We start from the raw sequence: 17849 nt of genomic DNA, 5'->3' as shown, positions 1-17849 counted from the left end.
AAGGAATTGATAACGAAATGAGTGACGAAACTTCGGGGCAATATCCGAAATATCACGCGGTATACACCGTGTGTCACTCTTTATTCATCATGAGCCGCGGAAGCTTAAATCAAGAAATATTTCAGTTACTTTATTTCGGTTTTTGTCTTTCTTTTCTCAAATAATTTTCCCATGGTGTGAGAGAAAACGTCATTCACAAAGCAAAGTTTTGTGTTAAGAAATGCATGTTTTTCAGGGATTTGGCGTCTGAGCGAGTTGCATTGCATGCTTGTACGTCGAAGAAATAAAGCAGAGAGCGTATATGAGCAGTGAGGCAAGAAGGAATACTTGCGTGGTTTATTTAGGGAATAATGCTAAACAAGCGTGAGAGTCTGGGAGGAAAATAACTTAGTTGCAGACAGGTAACCCCTATGCCAAAAAATAAAGAAATTGAAACGTAAAGCGTTAACGGTCGGCTATTAACACGTGCAATTTGAACCCTTTATTTTCTTATGAGTTAAATGTGTAAACACACATGAGTGTCGGGGTGATTGATAACATTACCAAATAAATAGATTTCCGATTTATTTTCTTTCTGTCAGTGTGATTCTCTCTCTCTCTCTAATCCCACTCGAAGGTTGGTTTGGATAAATAAGGGTTAATTACACGTACAAAGTTCATTACCCTGAACCCGTTCAAGAGCTCATCCGGATTATAATCCGGGACGCCCCAATCAGTTGCCATTTACATACTGGGCCACCACGCTCTCCGCGAGTGAAATATTAAATAAATAAATGAACAGCAAACAGTCTTTCTTTCAATAAAATTTATCGATGTAATTCATAAAGAGTCGATCAAGTGTTAGAGAATCTCTTAGGGATGACAAAAAATATTTCTGATAGGATTCTCACACATCAGTTGAGTGGTTGTAGCGTTCAATGTTGTCAGTGTTTCTATGGTGAACTCCGTCATCATCTTCAGAGCATTGATTCAAATGCAGTACAACGTTTTCAGGGATTGTATTCGTAATTTCACTTCCCAAATCATCAGGTGCTTGGTCGCATCTCCGCGATGGCTTGCTTCAGGAGAGTATTCCTGTTCAGTTTTCCTCCGGACGTAACTGGCAAGCACTCCACGAACGACACTCCTCCATGTAGGTGCTTGTAGTCCTCTGTATTTTCTGTCATGATAAATATTCAGTACCAAAGAAAATGATTAAAATAGCGATATTTTGCTCAATACATGCTGGTATCTCCCTGTTACAGGCGTCGCAATAACATTAAAATGTACATTACATGCATAAAATTGAAGTTGCGTAATAAAAAATAATAAAAGCATTGGTAATAGTATAAATAAGCAAGTTTTGTTGCTGAATATTAATAGAAATAGTCATTATATTTTTGCTACACACGCTAATGAATTGTAATGAAGGGAAGCAACAGAACTTGGTGACAGGATTTCATTCTTTGTAGGCATCGTCATGGTTGTGTTCAGTATTTTTTGCGTGATATCAGCGAGTGATTTTAAGCCACTCCCGACGAGTGGAAACTTCTATATGAATGGTTACGTAACAGTTGTCCTAATGAATATAGAATAATTTTTTTAAAATAATGTTTTCCTTTATTTTTCTGCATGTAAGTTTTAGAAGCTAAAAATTTTACCTATTTCTTATCTTGAGTTATCAGGATTTATGTTTACACTTCACGCCAGATAGTTTTAAAAAAGTTACTTTTGCTCCCCTTGGATATGGCAACGGGTACCATGGGTCTCACTGTAGAAACGCATATTCACATAATGCCAGGTAGCGGCGAGGATCACGTAAATTGCAGCTTCCAGTGTGTTATTGTATTTTTAAATTTGATGCATCAGTATTGTTGTCATTGACTTCATAATTTTCAGTCCACATAGATATAATACTCTGACAACTATGATAAATTTATCTGGCTCTCATAGGATGAAAACAATTATAGCTATCATTTCATGTACAAATCCAAGTCACTGGCGTAAATAGTTAGCTATTGCTAATAAATTCGTGAAGCTTTATAATAGTGTCTTATGTTATCAGCCAAGTTGGGTTGAGTTTTCCTAGGGCATTCATGCATTAAGTCCTGTATTTTTTTCTGAAATGGGTGGTACAGTGTTTTTATTTAAAATTAAGTAAATTTTCTATCGAAAAAATTTTATGGTCTAGCTAAAATCCTTTTACAATTTATGCATCACTTAAACATTTAAGAAATTTTTTATAAATAAACAGACCATGGATAAATTCCAAAATATATGAATACCTTACTCATATGGTATTTACTGCGCCCTCAACCTTGTAAATGCACTTTAAATGAGCATTCAGAATTTCCTTACCGGCAACGTGTGCTTTGATTTCATCTTCCGTCACTTTAGACCCACGTTTGATGACAACGAACGCCTTAGCGACCGCTCCGGCCACGGGATCTGGAACTCCCACGACCACAGTTGATACCACATCTGGGTGTTTCAAAATGACGGCTTCCACCTCTGTGGGAGACACCTGAGGTAGGCAAGTAAGTCACTCTCAATGAGCACATTCAAATATTGGCTTTAAGCATTTTTATCCTAGATTAGCTTTTGTTTTATTTGTTTTCCATTATTCATTTAAGTTCTAATTTTCGTCTCCCATGAAATCTTGCCTCGTCCCAACTATGATTACATCAGAAATGAATGATATTTTCACATAATTTTCTAGCTTTATGTTGCATTTGATCCCCTCGTTAAACGTTTTTTTTCCTTCTCTGAGAGGCAACATTCGTCACCATCTTTCTCGGACACCTGAAAATGATGTTAAATCATCGAATCGCATTTTGTGGTCTAGACAATATAATTTTTAAGTCGAATTTGCGAAATCCCTTTCATCTACAATCGAACGGTTCTACCGTGTATCACTGGAACTTATCAGAATGATAATACCATTTATGTTTATCAGCGCGTGTACGCATGGTAGATGGAATAATTTCATATGTGGAACTATATGGTGGAAATTATAAAAATAATTCAATTGAACTCTGTTACAACGAAACGTGCTGAAAAAATTAATTCGGTGGAAATATTGCTATGTATTTTTTTAAGTAATATGGTAGGTGAAATATTGAAAACTGCAAGAGGGAAGGGTTTTGAAATAGGAGAAGTGGGCGGAGGGAAGGGAACGGAGTTAGTGAATAGATTGGGGCATGATGTGCTATGTGAGAATTTGAAGGGGTGTTGGGAAGGAATGCAAGGCCGGACTTATTTTTATAAATGTACCATCTACTCTAACCATTAATTTAATGGCAAATGAAATCAATAAGAAATTTTCGTGGTTTGCTATACCATTCGATAGATATGCTGGATTATGGACTGTTTGAAGACGATAGATTTATCGAAAACTTTTTTGGTATTAATAAGCAGTCAGAACCCAAGAACTTTGAAAACAATGGGATCTTCGATGCTCATTATTTATTCTCTTGCAATACGAATTAAAAGTAACTTTGTTTGCTGACAAACACAACTATAGTGAAGTATAATATAATGGACTATTTCACCATTTCATCAAATTTGGGTACAGTCCGGACAGATTTTCAAAATGTTTCTTGTGAACCCATCCCTAAACGGTACATTAGTAACAAATTTTGAAAAATCACCAAAAACCTGGTGACCGTCACCATTTCCGTTTTTCGATCAGTCCGCGACATATCGAATCCCGCGGCTGAAAATCAACGGCCGCAACATGGAAGACTCGGTAATATTTTTGGTTAGCGGATAAGGGGAAAGAAGAGGTAGGATTCTGATTTGTAGATAGAATGAAAGAGATTTCGCTCTACCGTGAATTGAATACGGAAGTATGATTCTGGAGAAGGACCAAGACAGATGATTCGAAAAACGTTCGATGTGAACCAAACTTAACCTTATGCAACGCAATACGCAGCCTATCAATTCCAGATTGTAAACGTGGTAATATGCATCTGTAATAATGCTTTGAGTCTATATTTTCTCTTAGATTTATAATAAACTTGCCTTTTAGAGCTGTATCAATTTCTGGATAGGATGTTCGTCAAAATCTTTAAAAACCTTTTAAAATCTTTAAATGTACAAGCGGCATTTTAGTTGTAATTTCGAATAGTTTCTCTTATCAACTAAATTTATTTTGTCGTGCAAAATATTTGTATACTTTCCGTCACCTCAAACACTATTCGGATGGTTTCTTCTGATTACGCGGTGGGTGTAAATGAATCGCAATAGTTTTAACCAAATACCTTTTTCTCAGTCCAAGAACTAATGTGATGGAAAAATTTAGTCTTACCCAATGCATGTAAGTCTTGAAAGTGAATTTGTTGCGGTCCACAACGTACAGGAAATCTTCATCATCGAAATAAGCGATATCTCCTGTGTCGTACCAGCCATCTGCATCCTTGAAATCGCCGATATCCTTAATGATAGGAAATAAGAGGTTGAATGGAGATTGCAAGTTTATACTTCTGTGTTCCTAAGAAAGAAATTATTTCAAATTGGAGAAAGGATTATACATAAATTCATCCTAATTATCAGAGAAAATTCATACTTGCATTGGAAAGGATTATTAAAATTCTTAAATTCTTCCTGATTCAGGCATTTCATTAGTTTTATTTCACCATAAACACCATACATATTGCTTTTCCCCGTACAGTGAAACATCTTACCATGGGAATAGAGACCAAAGGGGTTCCGAATTTGATATACTTTGTTGTGATGCATTTTCTGTACGTACAGCGGTTTTTCTACATTTATAGGTATTTCTTAGCTATTCTTTAAAAAAACTTTTTCGTGCTCCGGCTATACCACACCTTTCCTGTGTCGAGCGTACCGTGCTGTGCCGACCTCCTAAGAAAGCTTTGGAAATCCTTATAGTTTCATTTCTTGTGGGATGTTGCAAGCATTCGCGTTTATAGCCATTTTCAAAAGGAAATGAAAGAGATTAAGATTATTCATATCACTGACAATGAGATATCAAGTATTTATCTGCAGAGGTTCTGTTTTACTGCGAAGCATTCAGTTTGTGGCGAAACCCACGCGAGTGAGGGAATTTTGCTAATGAATGTCATTCACTATATTTTTTCGAATGAATTCCTCGTGTTTTTGGAGTATTTTTTCATTTTGCCTCACAATTAGATCTATTGAACCCATGTTCTCATTGATCCAAGTACAACATATTTATTCTGATTAAATAACTACATCTTAGTTTCTAAATATATGCTTGAGAGTAGATGTTGATTATTAATTATGTATACTGTTTGTTCCATTTTTTGACTTGGAGGTGATATTTTTGAGAAATCGTAAATGAGAGTGCAAATGTGCTCTTAAAAATGCCATTGCTTACCTTTTTCTCTCCGCTGCTTACATAGCCCTTCATTAAATATGGAGTCTTTACCCAAAGATTTCCTTTCATGTTTCTACCCAAGGGTCGACCTGAGTTGATGTCCTTTAACTGGAAGACAAAAAATATTTTTTCGTAAATTATCCTCAAAAATGTAGACATAATAATTTGGAATAGCTAGAAGAGTTGGTATTTCGGTGAATATTAAACACAGCTCATTGCATCATGTAAATATTTCGGGATGCTCACGGGGGAAATGTTTGAAGAGGTATCAGAGAGGAGTCTCATTTAAGGGACCGATGAGAAGAAATTGGATCAGGGCAATAACTTTTGGCAAGTTCGTTGCCGGAAAACATTTTCGGAGTGGGGTGGGAGTTTCCATTTCGGGAGGGGATTTATTTGGAGGAAGTACAGTCAATAAAACTATAATTTTTCACATATTTTCTAATGACTTCAATTTTTTAGATGCTCCTTGGTAAAATGGGCATGCTGATTGCAAAACCATTGTTAGTTTTCTTCTACCACGTCAATACTATAGTTAAATGCAGGCACGTAGTCCTAAATTTGCTTCGCGGGGAACTTAAGTGCTGATTGGTTTGCATACACTAATATTTTGTTGTCAATTCACATCATTATCATCGTCATCACTGGTCAACAATCCTAGGATTGGTTTGACGCAGCTCTCCACTCAGTTCTCCTATCAGCTAATCTTTTCACGCCTACATATTTCTTCTCTTTCACATCCTTCTTTACTTGTTCCGTGTATTTCGTTAGAGGTCTTCCTTTTCCGTTCTTGCCTTCCACTACATACCATTCATTAATCAGTGCCAAAGCATTCAATGGGTAATCATTTTGTATGGCAGTATATGAGGTAGGATCTCCCTTTAAATTGCTTCTTAAGCAAATTTTGTACAACATATGATACAAAAAGAGGGTATTCTTTGTAGTGATGGCATAAACGACTCATTTTGTGGAGCTGCCTCACCACTCACAGTTCTCTCCAGAGAGCTTCTCGCAATGTGTGACTCATCAAAGCGTTTCGGGCTGAGGGGAGAGGGAAGAGTGGAGTGGGAGAAAGGGGAATAGGGGAAGGTATTGAGGGGAGGATTTCAGAACGAGCATTTAAAATTCAACATTTCCTACATCACAATTTGAAATTTTGATTTCAAATCAATCACGTATTGCATAGTCACAGGTGATATTACATAGGAACCATTTCTGCCGATACGTTTAATCTTTCATGGAAGACGGAAAATGTATTCCGCCTCCTGTGCTTAGAGATGACGACTGTTGAAAAAATTCTGTTGTAACAAAATGTTCTCTCCTAAACTACATGATCATGTTAACAATTCACAATTAATTTCCTCGATTAATCTTAGTAGTGCTTGTGATAACATATTTTCATTTTTTGTCTTGTATTATTTTCATCAATTTGCCGTTGGCGAAAACTTTTAAATGAGCATTTTCAACCCTTTTTCTTTCACGATGCATGGAAAATGCAGGAGAGAGAATTACGATAAGAGTCATATGAGATTCTTTAGAGTAACACCTAGAAAATGAACCAGAAGAATCTTTCAAGCGACGTGAAAAGGTGAACAGTGGGCTACCCGCGAAAAGTGTCATGTGCTCCCTTTGACCCGCCAAATATGGAAAATGTATGTGGAAAGAGTCGTGTGCCCATGGAGTCCGACTTCCACCGCTCACGACTCCAACATGCACATTGTGCCTGGAGGGAGTCGTGTGCTGAGGGGGTCGCGACTCACCAAATAAGACTCTCTCGCCTCACAGCTCTATCTGCTGAGTCGCACATTTGAAGTGACTCACTCGCACAGTGCCCATCACTAAATCTGTAGCTTAAAAATTTGACGTGATAGATATAAACCGAGGTTGTTTTTTTATCCAAAGGTCAAAAGTTAATCGAAAAAAAGTCTCAGATCTAAGACAAGAAATCGGTTGTTCTCCAGTGTAATATACCTCTCAAAAATTTTGGGGGGCTTAGATCCGGCCCCCCCACCCGCCTATTTGCCACGGATACAAACTTTGGCCAAGGATCTACTTGATCTGGTTGCCCTACATCCCATCGCATATTACAATCAAGCTCTTGCATGCGTTTAGAGTAACAAAAGACAGCGATGACTTTGACCCTGCTATACTATGCCATGTCATTATTTTCATGGGAAACGCGCAATGATATTAAATAGGTGTATAAGTAGAATAGTGCTTCTAACCTTTGCTTTCACCAACGGGTCCAAGTATCCACACGTCATATGGGTATCTGAAAAATAAGGGTGCGTGGAATTTCAGTAACTTTGAACCGACAACTGAGCATTGTGGCATTAAAAGAGAATACAACGACATATTATTCCGAATTTTCTATTGGTGACTTTAATCTGTATTTCTAGCATTTATAAATCAAATAAATTAAATGAAAATTATTTTACTTACCGCCTTGAAGGATATTATATTTTACCCCAGCCGCCGTACTGTCAGTTTTAGAATATTCGTATTCAGCTGCCGCTAGGAAGTCATATTCTGTAGAGGATATCAAAAGTGCCTCTGATGTACCATAAACCTATTTAAATAACAAAAATAAATGAACATTTAAAGTTTTATGGGAAGGTTCATGTATTTCTAATGAATTATTATCTATATGATGTGCACTTAAAAAGCAGTATAAATTCTGTCTTTATTTTGGCTGAAAATAGAATTCTTTAGTATTCAAATATAGTTCAAAAGCGAGGAATCTAGTGAGAAGGTCAATTTTATATTTGAAAACGAGGTGGTGGCATTATCATTGAAGGCCTTCAACAGCAGGAGAACTACTACCAGTCAGAAAAAAACCATGATGCCCACCAAGCCACTTATAGGGTGCAAGGGACGGGGTGAATAGTACTCCACTTCATTAAGTCAGCTACATGTTTGTGCTTTTACTAATTGAACCTACATTTACATGGTAGGGGTATGCTGTCACCAAGTATGAACCATTCGTTCCGTTACCTACGCAGTACTTCGGGATATTTGTGTGCAACATCGACCAGTTAGTGCTAATAAAAAATTACGAATTAACTAACCTGTTTAACGAAAGACCTCTTTCTGCTTTAGGTATGTTCTCTCTGGAAAGCTGATTTAAGAGAACATAACTAAGGTATAAAAAGTTGTCGATAACATATTATTTTATTATTGAGGGCTTTTTATATCGCTGTGAATTATGTTACGTTAAATAAGTATATTTTAAATTACGTAAGTTAAATTAATAATTAAATATGTATTTATATTTATTTATTTACAATATCCTTATTACGATGCCCATAAAGTTGCCATGAATTTAACTGTCAATCATTTAAGTGTAGATTTATCTAATTTCATCTGTTTTTTTCAGGCTCAAGTGTTCGTTTTGGTCCCAGCAATACCTTATAGTGCTGAAAGACCTCCGTAGAGGAGATCATCCTCGGTTGTTAATTTATGATCCGGTTAAATATAATTTTAAAATTTGTTAGTTTATTTGATCGAAATCAAGAATTCATTCAAACAAAAGGGGTGTTTATCACAAGTCTTACCAGATTCAGTTTCACATGTGGCAGTTTTGTCTCCAAAGCCTTTGCTGTAGCGTAGTTGAATACTGATCCTCCAGATGACACAACTTTCAGGAAGGTAAAGTCGTGAATGTCTAGTTCTGGAAGCTGCACAAATTCATGTACTGAGTATGGATGAAGGAAAACTGTATCAGGCTGTAAAGACGGTTTGATAGTCAGTATTCTACCAAGAATGTTCGCTAGTTTCATGCGAATATCAATGTGCTCCTTATTACGAATAAATTTTGTTACTGACCTTATAATGTAATAGATTCCTCATGAAAGATTTTACTTCATACTTAGAAGAAGCGTAGAATGTATATCCGTTCACTAGGCTCGCGTTAGATACGCTGAATAAGCTTGTGAAAAAATTTCCCACCGCTACCATTAGGGAAGAATTTCTCTCTTGACTGCAAAAAGAAGGTGGTGGTAAACAAAACCATGACATCAGAGCGATTGAAATTCCATGATTGAAAAAAATATACGTGTTTGCCTTTTTAATTTTTTTATATGTCACATCGAGGAGTGTAACAAGTGACCAATGTGAGCAAGTGGAAATGAGGTATCACAGTTACAGATTGGTAGCCACTTACGTATAATTGGAAGGATAGAAGGGACTAAATTAGGGCATGTTAAAATACCACATAACTTAGAATATTTCTTCTGGGATTCAGACTTCATCAGGATGGCAGATTTTCCCGCATTTACAGAGTTCAATCAGCCTTGTTCCCTTGAGTTTCATAACTACCCATGGATATCGCACTGACATACTCAATGCTGAATATTTAAACTGTTTCAACGTGCTTACCCGTCTTCCTCTTTCATCTTCTTTGGGTGGCCCCTCAATGCAAAGTTGGTAACTAAGGCCTCATGCGTGTGCATTACACCTTTTGGAGTTCCCGTACTTCCACTTGTGTTGGTGATAATCAGAGTATCTTCTTTTGGGTCGATTTTCACGTTTTTCGGGAAAGCTGAAAAAATGTATTAATTTAGGCATTTCCTGAAGAAGAAATATAAATAGTTTATACCATTATGGATTTGAAGAATATAATTTCTAAATTTAGCTGTCTGATTGTCACATATATTTTAGAGCTCTTTTCTCCCTTTTACCTGACAAAGTTCATGCAGCTTAAATTCAGTTTAGCTCAGACACCCATCCCGCACTCTTAGACGCCCATTATATAATTGGTCCCGACGTCTTTGTAAACTGAGAGATAAGTAAAAACTTCTTAGTGGTTCATCTAAGGTCATTTTTCCACGATCGATAGGAGACTATAATGGCAGCGGTAGGAATTACTAATAGGTTAGTTGACTTGCAGTACAGCATACTAACTTGTGTATGCTGTTGCTGAATTTTCCCTAGTATTTCTAATGGCATGTTATTCAGTATCTAGCTTCATTGACGCATTGCCTTCATGAGTAATTGGCAATTTTTGCCTTTGCATGAATGTGGAAGTATATTTTGTTTGCATGCGTTAAATTTTTGTGACCGTATGGTGAGCATTTAGGAATACTTTTGTATGCTGCATGCTGATGATTGATCAGCCCCTTGCAAGCAACCTAGAGGTGACTCGCAGAGTATTATGCAGATGTAGATGTATCATATGAATCCTTTTCTTTCATTTTCATGCAAGGGTTCATTCTTCCTTTTCTGATATTTGCCTTCGTAATCCTAACTTGGCACTTTAAAACCCCTATTTAAAAAAATATACTTAGCCCCTGTACGACTTTTAGAAGGCGTCTATTACTAGTGTAGTGTACGTTGTATAGAGCGATGAGCATGTTATCGGCTCTGACGTATAACTCAACGAAGCCAAGAGAGTTCATTTTAAATTTGCGCTTGTCATTCAGCTTCCCCGATAAAATACTTGAAGGAAATGAACAGTTCGAGATGGCCAAATCATGCTCGAAACTTACTCAAATATCCCGCATATCGTTGTTTTCCGGCGGTCAGCAGCCACAATTTTAGCTAAGTTCACAAAATCATTATTTTTGTCGCAGAAACACGATTCAAAGACGTACTTGATCGTATGACTACCGGGAATACGATGCAAGCAATCCATTTTTGTTACATTTCGAAATTGAAAAAGTTATAATTGTTGTCAGAGCGGTCAGCTTCGGGGAGGGAGCCCCCTCGCTTGGAGCTCGGAGGGTCGAGGAGAGAGGGCAGCGAGGGTGAGCTACTCGAGGGTAGCGTTGCGGACCCTGCGGAAAGTGTACCAAGCCATGTAAACTCTATGACCAAGCCCAACTTGGGGCTACCTGCGACATGGCCCCAGAAAACGCAACTGTATACCGTAGGGTGGCACATGGGCCCGCCAGCTACCTGAGTCGGTCCTTTCCTCCCCCGGCGCTCGCGACTCAGGTAGGTAGCGGGCCCTTGCGACACCTTACGGTATACAGACTATAAATTATTTACTGCTCTCACCCACTGACTTCTTGATGACTTCAACTGAAGCATATGATACTTCCCAAGGTTTTTCATTTTATCTAAATAATAGCGAAGTTGGGCGAAGAAAAAACTCATGCCATAATGTAATGAATACGGGAAGTTACTGTATTTTTATACATTACTTGTTAACTTGAGTATGTACAATTTATGAATATTTTTTTTCCTTTTCTGAAGTGGAGTACTTACGAGATATTGTAAATATTAAAAGTCATAGTGATAGGAGAAGGTATCGCTTGGATTTAATTGTAATATTTGTATGTTACATAAGTTATGGCTTTGCTTTGAATGTCCCAAAAATCTGCTCTACGACTATTGCGAGCAGAGATAGCGGGAGTATAATGGATCAAGTCACTTTTGTGAAAAAAAATGGAAGAAATAAAATCAGTCTCTTGTCATTATTGGTGATAAATTGATGGATACAAGCGCTAGTAAAACATTTGGCTTGAGTTTATGGTCATAGGGGTAGTAAGCCGCTTACCCGAGCCGTCTTCTTTCTCGATCATTTCTTCGACTGAAAGAGCTCCTTCCACTCCCCCTCCTATTGAGATAATTTTAACGTTCCAGTCTAGTTTTTCAGCTGCCCATTTCACAGAAGCTGAAGTTTCTGAATCACAAAGTGCAAAACTAGTGGACACTTCCCTCATTTGATTCAGGTACGCTTCTGCAAAAGAAAAAAAGTTTATTATTTTTTTAATAACGTTAAGAGTTTTTCTCCTAAATAAGATTAATTAGGTGGTTTTTTTACAGGAAAAATGCATATTCGTCTCTTTGTTACTGGTATTATCTGGCGTAAAATCTCGCCATACCTTATTTATTTAGCTTAGAACTCGGAATAAATAAACAGGATTGCATGCAGTAAAACAACAAGAAGAAGTAATTCCCATGAAATCTTATTTAGGGTCTTAATAGTACACAAGGACATGTTGAAATAGCGGGCTTCGCTCATTCTACAGACGAGTAAGAAAAATAATGCTAAAGGAAAGAGGAATATGGAATCGTAATGAAATATGAAGGAAGAATTAAAATGAATAGCCCGAGAAAGAGTGGCATAAAATAAAAATGGGTGCCACAAAAAGGGGGATATTTCGAGTTATAAAATCACGATTGGAAGGATTCCGATGTTAAGGAGACAAGGAAAGGCATAAAGTGGTCCGACGATAAGAAAAGGATTTGTTGTGAAAAGATGAAAATATACGGGAGGACATGACCGCATATGAGGATAATTGGAAATTATCAGTTTTTCCTACACAGCCATAAACGAGAGAAGGAGAAGTAATAATCAAATAATGATAGGTAAGAAAATAAAAAAATACAAAAATAATATTAAGAGTGAAAATAGATAATACCGTTTCCAGTTGGCCTTAAAGCTTGAGTTGATTTCGATACAAATTTGACTGTACAGTGCACACTGATCAGTATTTTGCGTACTACTTTTCTGCATAAATGAATAATGAAAAGAAATGAAATTTATATCTTCCGAGCCTTCTAATTTTTGCATTTGTGACATTTGCCTAAAATACTGGATCAAGCTTTCATATGGTTCATAAATGGATATTTTTGTTGAATAGGCAATGTTGGAGCTAAAGTTGGTTCCCTCTCTTTTCTGTGCCGACTACTAGTATTACACCCTCAGTCCTGCAATGATTTTGAAACGAGACGAGAGATGGTCAAATATCGAGGCAACACAACTTGCTTTTAACGCCATCAAAAAGCCGCACCCAGCGATGAATGAGGGAGGGGTCCAGGGGAAAAAACCGCGCCCCTCGATATTTTTGGGAGATACGAAGGAGGCATTCATGAACAGGAAGGAGCTTCTGAGAGGATCGTTGCGTAATAGTTTAAAGAAAAGGTTAGTGAAGATTTTGATCTGGAGTGTAGCTCTCTACGGTGCGGAAACATGGACACTGAGGAAAGAAGACGAGAGAAGATTGGAGGCATTCGAGATGTGGGTATGGAGAAGAATAGAGAGGGTGAAATGGACGGAGAGGAAAAGGAATGACGAAGTGCTGGATATGGTTGGCGAGGAGAGGCAGCTTTTAGATGAGATACGGAGGAGACAGAAGGTATGGATGGAGTTAGTGCTTAGCGGTGAGGGGATGTTGAAAATGGTGTTAGAGGGTAGAATGTTAGGGAAACGAGGGAGGGAAAGGAAAAGAATAGGATTTTTAGATAGATTGAAAGAGAGTAGGCCTTACAGTGAATTAAAGAAGGTAGTGCTGGAAGGAAAGGGAGGCTCCCAGATCACTTCTTGAATACTCCATGGAAACCTACCTTAATCGGTAGAATACTATAATAATAACTGTATTTTGAGTTTAAGCCCCGAGTAAAAAATCCAATTACTGTTTTCTTTTTGTGGCTTTCTAATTCGTGAAATCCCTTACCTCTACGCTCCCCGTGACAGCTCCCTCTTACAGCTCCGCCGCATAGCCAAACGCCGATGTTCACCAGGTAAATCAAAGCAGCATCTTGAGTGACGAAGAACAGGACGTCACCTTTCTTGAAACCGAGTCTTGTCAGTGCGCTGGCGATCTTCATGGCCACCGGCTTAATCTCTCGAAATTTGTACGAGACTCCAGTGTCAGTATCCACCTTGGGCAAAATAAATATCGTGAGAAATGTGGAAGGCAGAGCGGAATTGTGCTTTTATGTTGAAAATATTTTCTGCGGCCCAGGCCATTTTGCTTACCACCCACGGTTTATTTTTTATGATGTCGTAATTCATGTCGATGGCTTGGAATAGCATCTCAGGAACTGAAATATTCGGGATTGCGATGTCTCTCGCTGCATTAGGTGAGATGAAAACATAATCTTCATCATCAAGTGTCACGTTTCTAAGCTCTGTTGGCCCTGGGAAAAAAGTATGAAACTTTTATATATTCGCGTCCATTAATGGTTGAAGCAACTATTTACCAAAGGCGCGAAACATTTTTAATGGCCCGCTAATTTTGGAAGTTATTTTGAAGTTCAGTAAAAATGTGTGGAAATATCAAAATGACTGCTATTCTGGATACCGTACTTATCATGCTGATGCGAATGGCCAGGTTCATATCACTCCTCGCTGCATGCGTTTATTTTTGAGAATATTTTATTAACATGCCATACTTAAATTTTAACATGCCTTGCACAACGACTCGATTCTCATCTTCAGGAACTTGGTATGTAATAGGCACCAGGCTTTTGGTCCATTATAGCATTCCGTTTCTGTTTGTACGTACCTTCTACTTTGGCTTCCATTTTTCTTCAGATGAAGTAGTTATCTAGGCGCGATTAGTTTCGATCCTCAAGAATGACCGTGCTTGTATCACTTGGTCACTCGGTTGTAAACTTCAAAGCATCGGCAACAGCAATGTTTCCAGGTTTTAACCACAATATCTGGGACTAACGTAAGGTTCCTGATGAATCTGCGGCGATCAACGTGTTTTCTAATACATAATCTTCTTTGATGTTGTGGAAATAATTTATGTCTATATAAATAAGTCAAATGGTCAACTTACGGCAGTGACAGCAAAAGTGAAGGTGCGTGCATCGAATCTCATGCCCAACTGATTCCCTGCTGTTGGCTTTCCTTCCGCTTTCTCCGCGGCTTTGGGTAGTGGGTTCTGACTTCTGAATCATCAACTACTATCTCCTTCTTATATTAGCTGACCAAGCATTTTGGAGAACAATGCTATCGTAGAGACGCCACAGTTTGCATCCTGCCTGAAAATGGTGTGTCATGCCCCAAAATTTGTTTTCGACACTATCTTCGAACTTTTACAAATAAATCACTTAGTTATTGCTTTCAATTTTCATGTAGTTCCCTACCAGATTTAGCTATAGTATTTACCAGTGGCGCGTAGCCTTTTTAATTGTCCGCTAATTTGGAAATTATTTTGATGCTCTGTAAAAATAAGCATTAAAATATCAAAATCACTGCTAAGCCGGATATTCTTGACCGTAGTTATGGTATTGCTGCATATTTCATGCAGTAAAATACATGGATGACTATGAGAAAATCGCCTTATTTATGATCCATTGTTATAACACTTAGAGAATGTAATTTTCCACTGAGGTCCTTGGCTAAGACCGTATGCTAGAAGTTATGAATAGAGAATCGGCTTACAATATTACCTCATAGTGTCGACACTCTCATAATTGCATTTTCGTACAGCTTCGCTCGAAAAATAAATGCTTAAGTCTCGATGTTTGTGAAAACCAATTAGCTTCTAGACTTGCTTCTGTTAGTCCGATTATTTCGATCAGGCAGACTTGACAGGGATTTGGTAAAGTAAATGACAAAGATGTTCGAATACTGGTCTTTATTCGCTCTTCATCGCATGCCTTCATCTCCTTTGCTACCGAATGCCTCCGTCTCTCTCTGTCTTTTCTCTTGTCAATCAGTTTTTCACGTAATACTCCCATTCCGTGCAAAGTACGCGCTAGTGCAGAAAATGGTGGAAGGGGCAAGAGGAGGGGGGTGGCGAAAAAGCGTCGATCCTGGGAAGGAAACCCAGTGCATCGGCAAGCGGGTGGTGGAATGTCAGTGTGGGGTGGGTGAGGAGGGGGAGGTAAGACGTGGGCGGAGCAGGCGACGAGGTCTGTGGGGCTGACACTGGTACTATAGTTCTGTCAAGATTATCTATACATCACTGAAGGCGGCATGCCGAGGGATGGCGTTAGGATAGCCAGGCGTCAATGTAACACATTGCGGATTTTAAATAATGGAATAAAGGCTGATAATTCTTTCGAAATAGCTTTAAGGATCATATATTTTTACATCCTATCGCATGAGAACCCGTGGTGGTGCAGCGTGGTTTTTTTTTATCCCTAATTGTGTATAAAAATATTTGTACATATTATTATAGCACGTCGTCCTGAGCAGCTGGGCAGCTTAAAAAATTTAAAGTTTGCCTAATTGATCATTAAAAGGTGAGGTTACACAAAAAAACTCACTAAATGTAATAAAATTGGAATAGATATTTATGGTAATATGTATGGGTATTTTTTAAGTTAAAAATCGTTTAAAAAAACATGAAAAATTACACACAAACAACTTCTGCTAGAAACTATTCTTGTACTTCGGTAACAGGGCAGTGTAGGAAGATAAAAAGATACATTACAATGGAATGACGTTTTAGCTACACATATTTAGTATTTTTGGACAGTTTGAACGCCTTCGAAAAATCGACTTTTGCCCGCGTAAAAGGGTATCCCAGCCGCGGCAATGGCTGTCTTTAACTTGAAATGCCATGTACGTGTGGCTCACTTCAATACCTTGACCATCTAAATGTGAGTATCTACGGGAGAACCTCCTAAGAACATTAAGGGATACGCAGCTTTTTTTGTAATGATCGATTATGTAATGATAATGATGAGTAAGAACAGAGAACTGAGTAAGAAATATCTTAAAAAACAGAGGTTCAATCTCTCATGAAGGTATCCAAATCCAAAAATAAAAACATTGAATGTAGAAATGAATTTATTTTTTTCAGGATGCAGATTTTAATATGTGGATCAAGTGCTATCGTGCTATTTTGCGTATAAACAACTTAGCAATTAGTGGATTAATTTTCACAAATTACATATTTCAATCGCGTAGCGTTTCAGCATTAATGTATTAAAAAAAGAACTTCAATATACTTTACGCCTGGCCTCAGGTCTTATGAAACAGTATTTATCATTATTATATGATAAATTTGCATATACATTTCGAAAATATTTTGAAGCACATGAAGTTGAAGTATATGTTTGTACGACAGTTTTAAATGCCATGATTTTCGAGGTATTTATCATATAAGTGGGTTAATGATAGATGGCAATAATAAGGTACTTATATAATAAAAGCTGTTTTTTCGGAAATTTTTCGAATAGATTTTTTACATTTTTTGTAAAGTATTGTAAGATGGATCCTTTGTTGGGTAAGTTAATACTTTCCAAATGCATTCGCTATCCAATTTAGACGCACGTCTTTAGCTGAAGCCGGGTCAGAATGCAATTATTTGGGGAAATGCATAAAATTCGCTCGTTAGCGAATAAGTCTCAAGTGTGTTTAGCCACAAATAATGCCCTTAATTAATCATCTAGTGTCTGTCTCAGTGAGATAGATAGACACCAGTCACAGAATCAATATTCAAATTTGCATTCATTTCTCTAGATTTCCCTATGATTTCCTTCTGATTTCTTTCGTAACATAGCTAGATATGCCATTTTCTGGCTTTACCAGGGACACGGCATCGTCATTCCCACAAATGTTGACACTGTGCTCGGATATAAACACTATTATCTGCATTAGTCGCCATAAGATTGTGGAGAGTTCAGTGCCCGGGATGAGTTTCTCATAGATACACAATACTCATTCACAATATTCATTTTGCAAACCAACGCAAGGCACATTAACAACTTATGAGTATGAGATAGACAACTTTAGAAAGCTTGAACAATAGTTGCTTTTTCAAGGAAATAAGCGTGGACTAGCAAGCGACGCGCCTTCACGTAGTCATCCGCAAGA

At 37.7% G+C, this 17849-nt stretch overlaps 1 protein-coding gene across 1 annotated transcript; it reads right to left on the bottom strand.

Moving 5' to 3' along the window:
- Positions 1-788: 788 nt before the first annotated feature.
- On the bottom strand, positions 789-17849 carry LOC124162762 (4-coumarate--CoA ligase 3-like). Its single transcript, XM_046539399.1, has 13 exons — positions 14578-17849; positions 14049-14209; positions 13744-13951; positions 11841-12023; positions 9719-9881; positions 9167-9320; positions 8896-9066; positions 7784-7910; positions 7567-7613; positions 5342-5449; positions 4289-4414; positions 2338-2503; positions 789-1159 (listed from the first exon to the last, which is right to left on the bottom strand). The coding sequence occupies exons 1-13, from the start codon at positions 14594-14596 to the stop codon at positions 1026-1028; spliced, it is 1767 nt and encodes a 588-aa protein (XP_046395355.1). The 5' UTR covers positions 14597-17849; the 3' UTR covers positions 789-1025.

Source organism: Ischnura elegans, chromosome 7 (assembly GCF_921293095.1).
Source record: "Ischnura elegans chromosome 7, ioIscEleg1.1, whole genome shotgun sequence".
Lineage (NCBI taxonomy): Eukaryota > Metazoa > Arthropoda > Insecta > Odonata > Coenagrionidae > Ischnura > Ischnura elegans.
The sequence above is the reverse complement of the archived record's forward strand: the minus strand, read 5'-3'. Positions and strand labels throughout refer to the sequence as shown.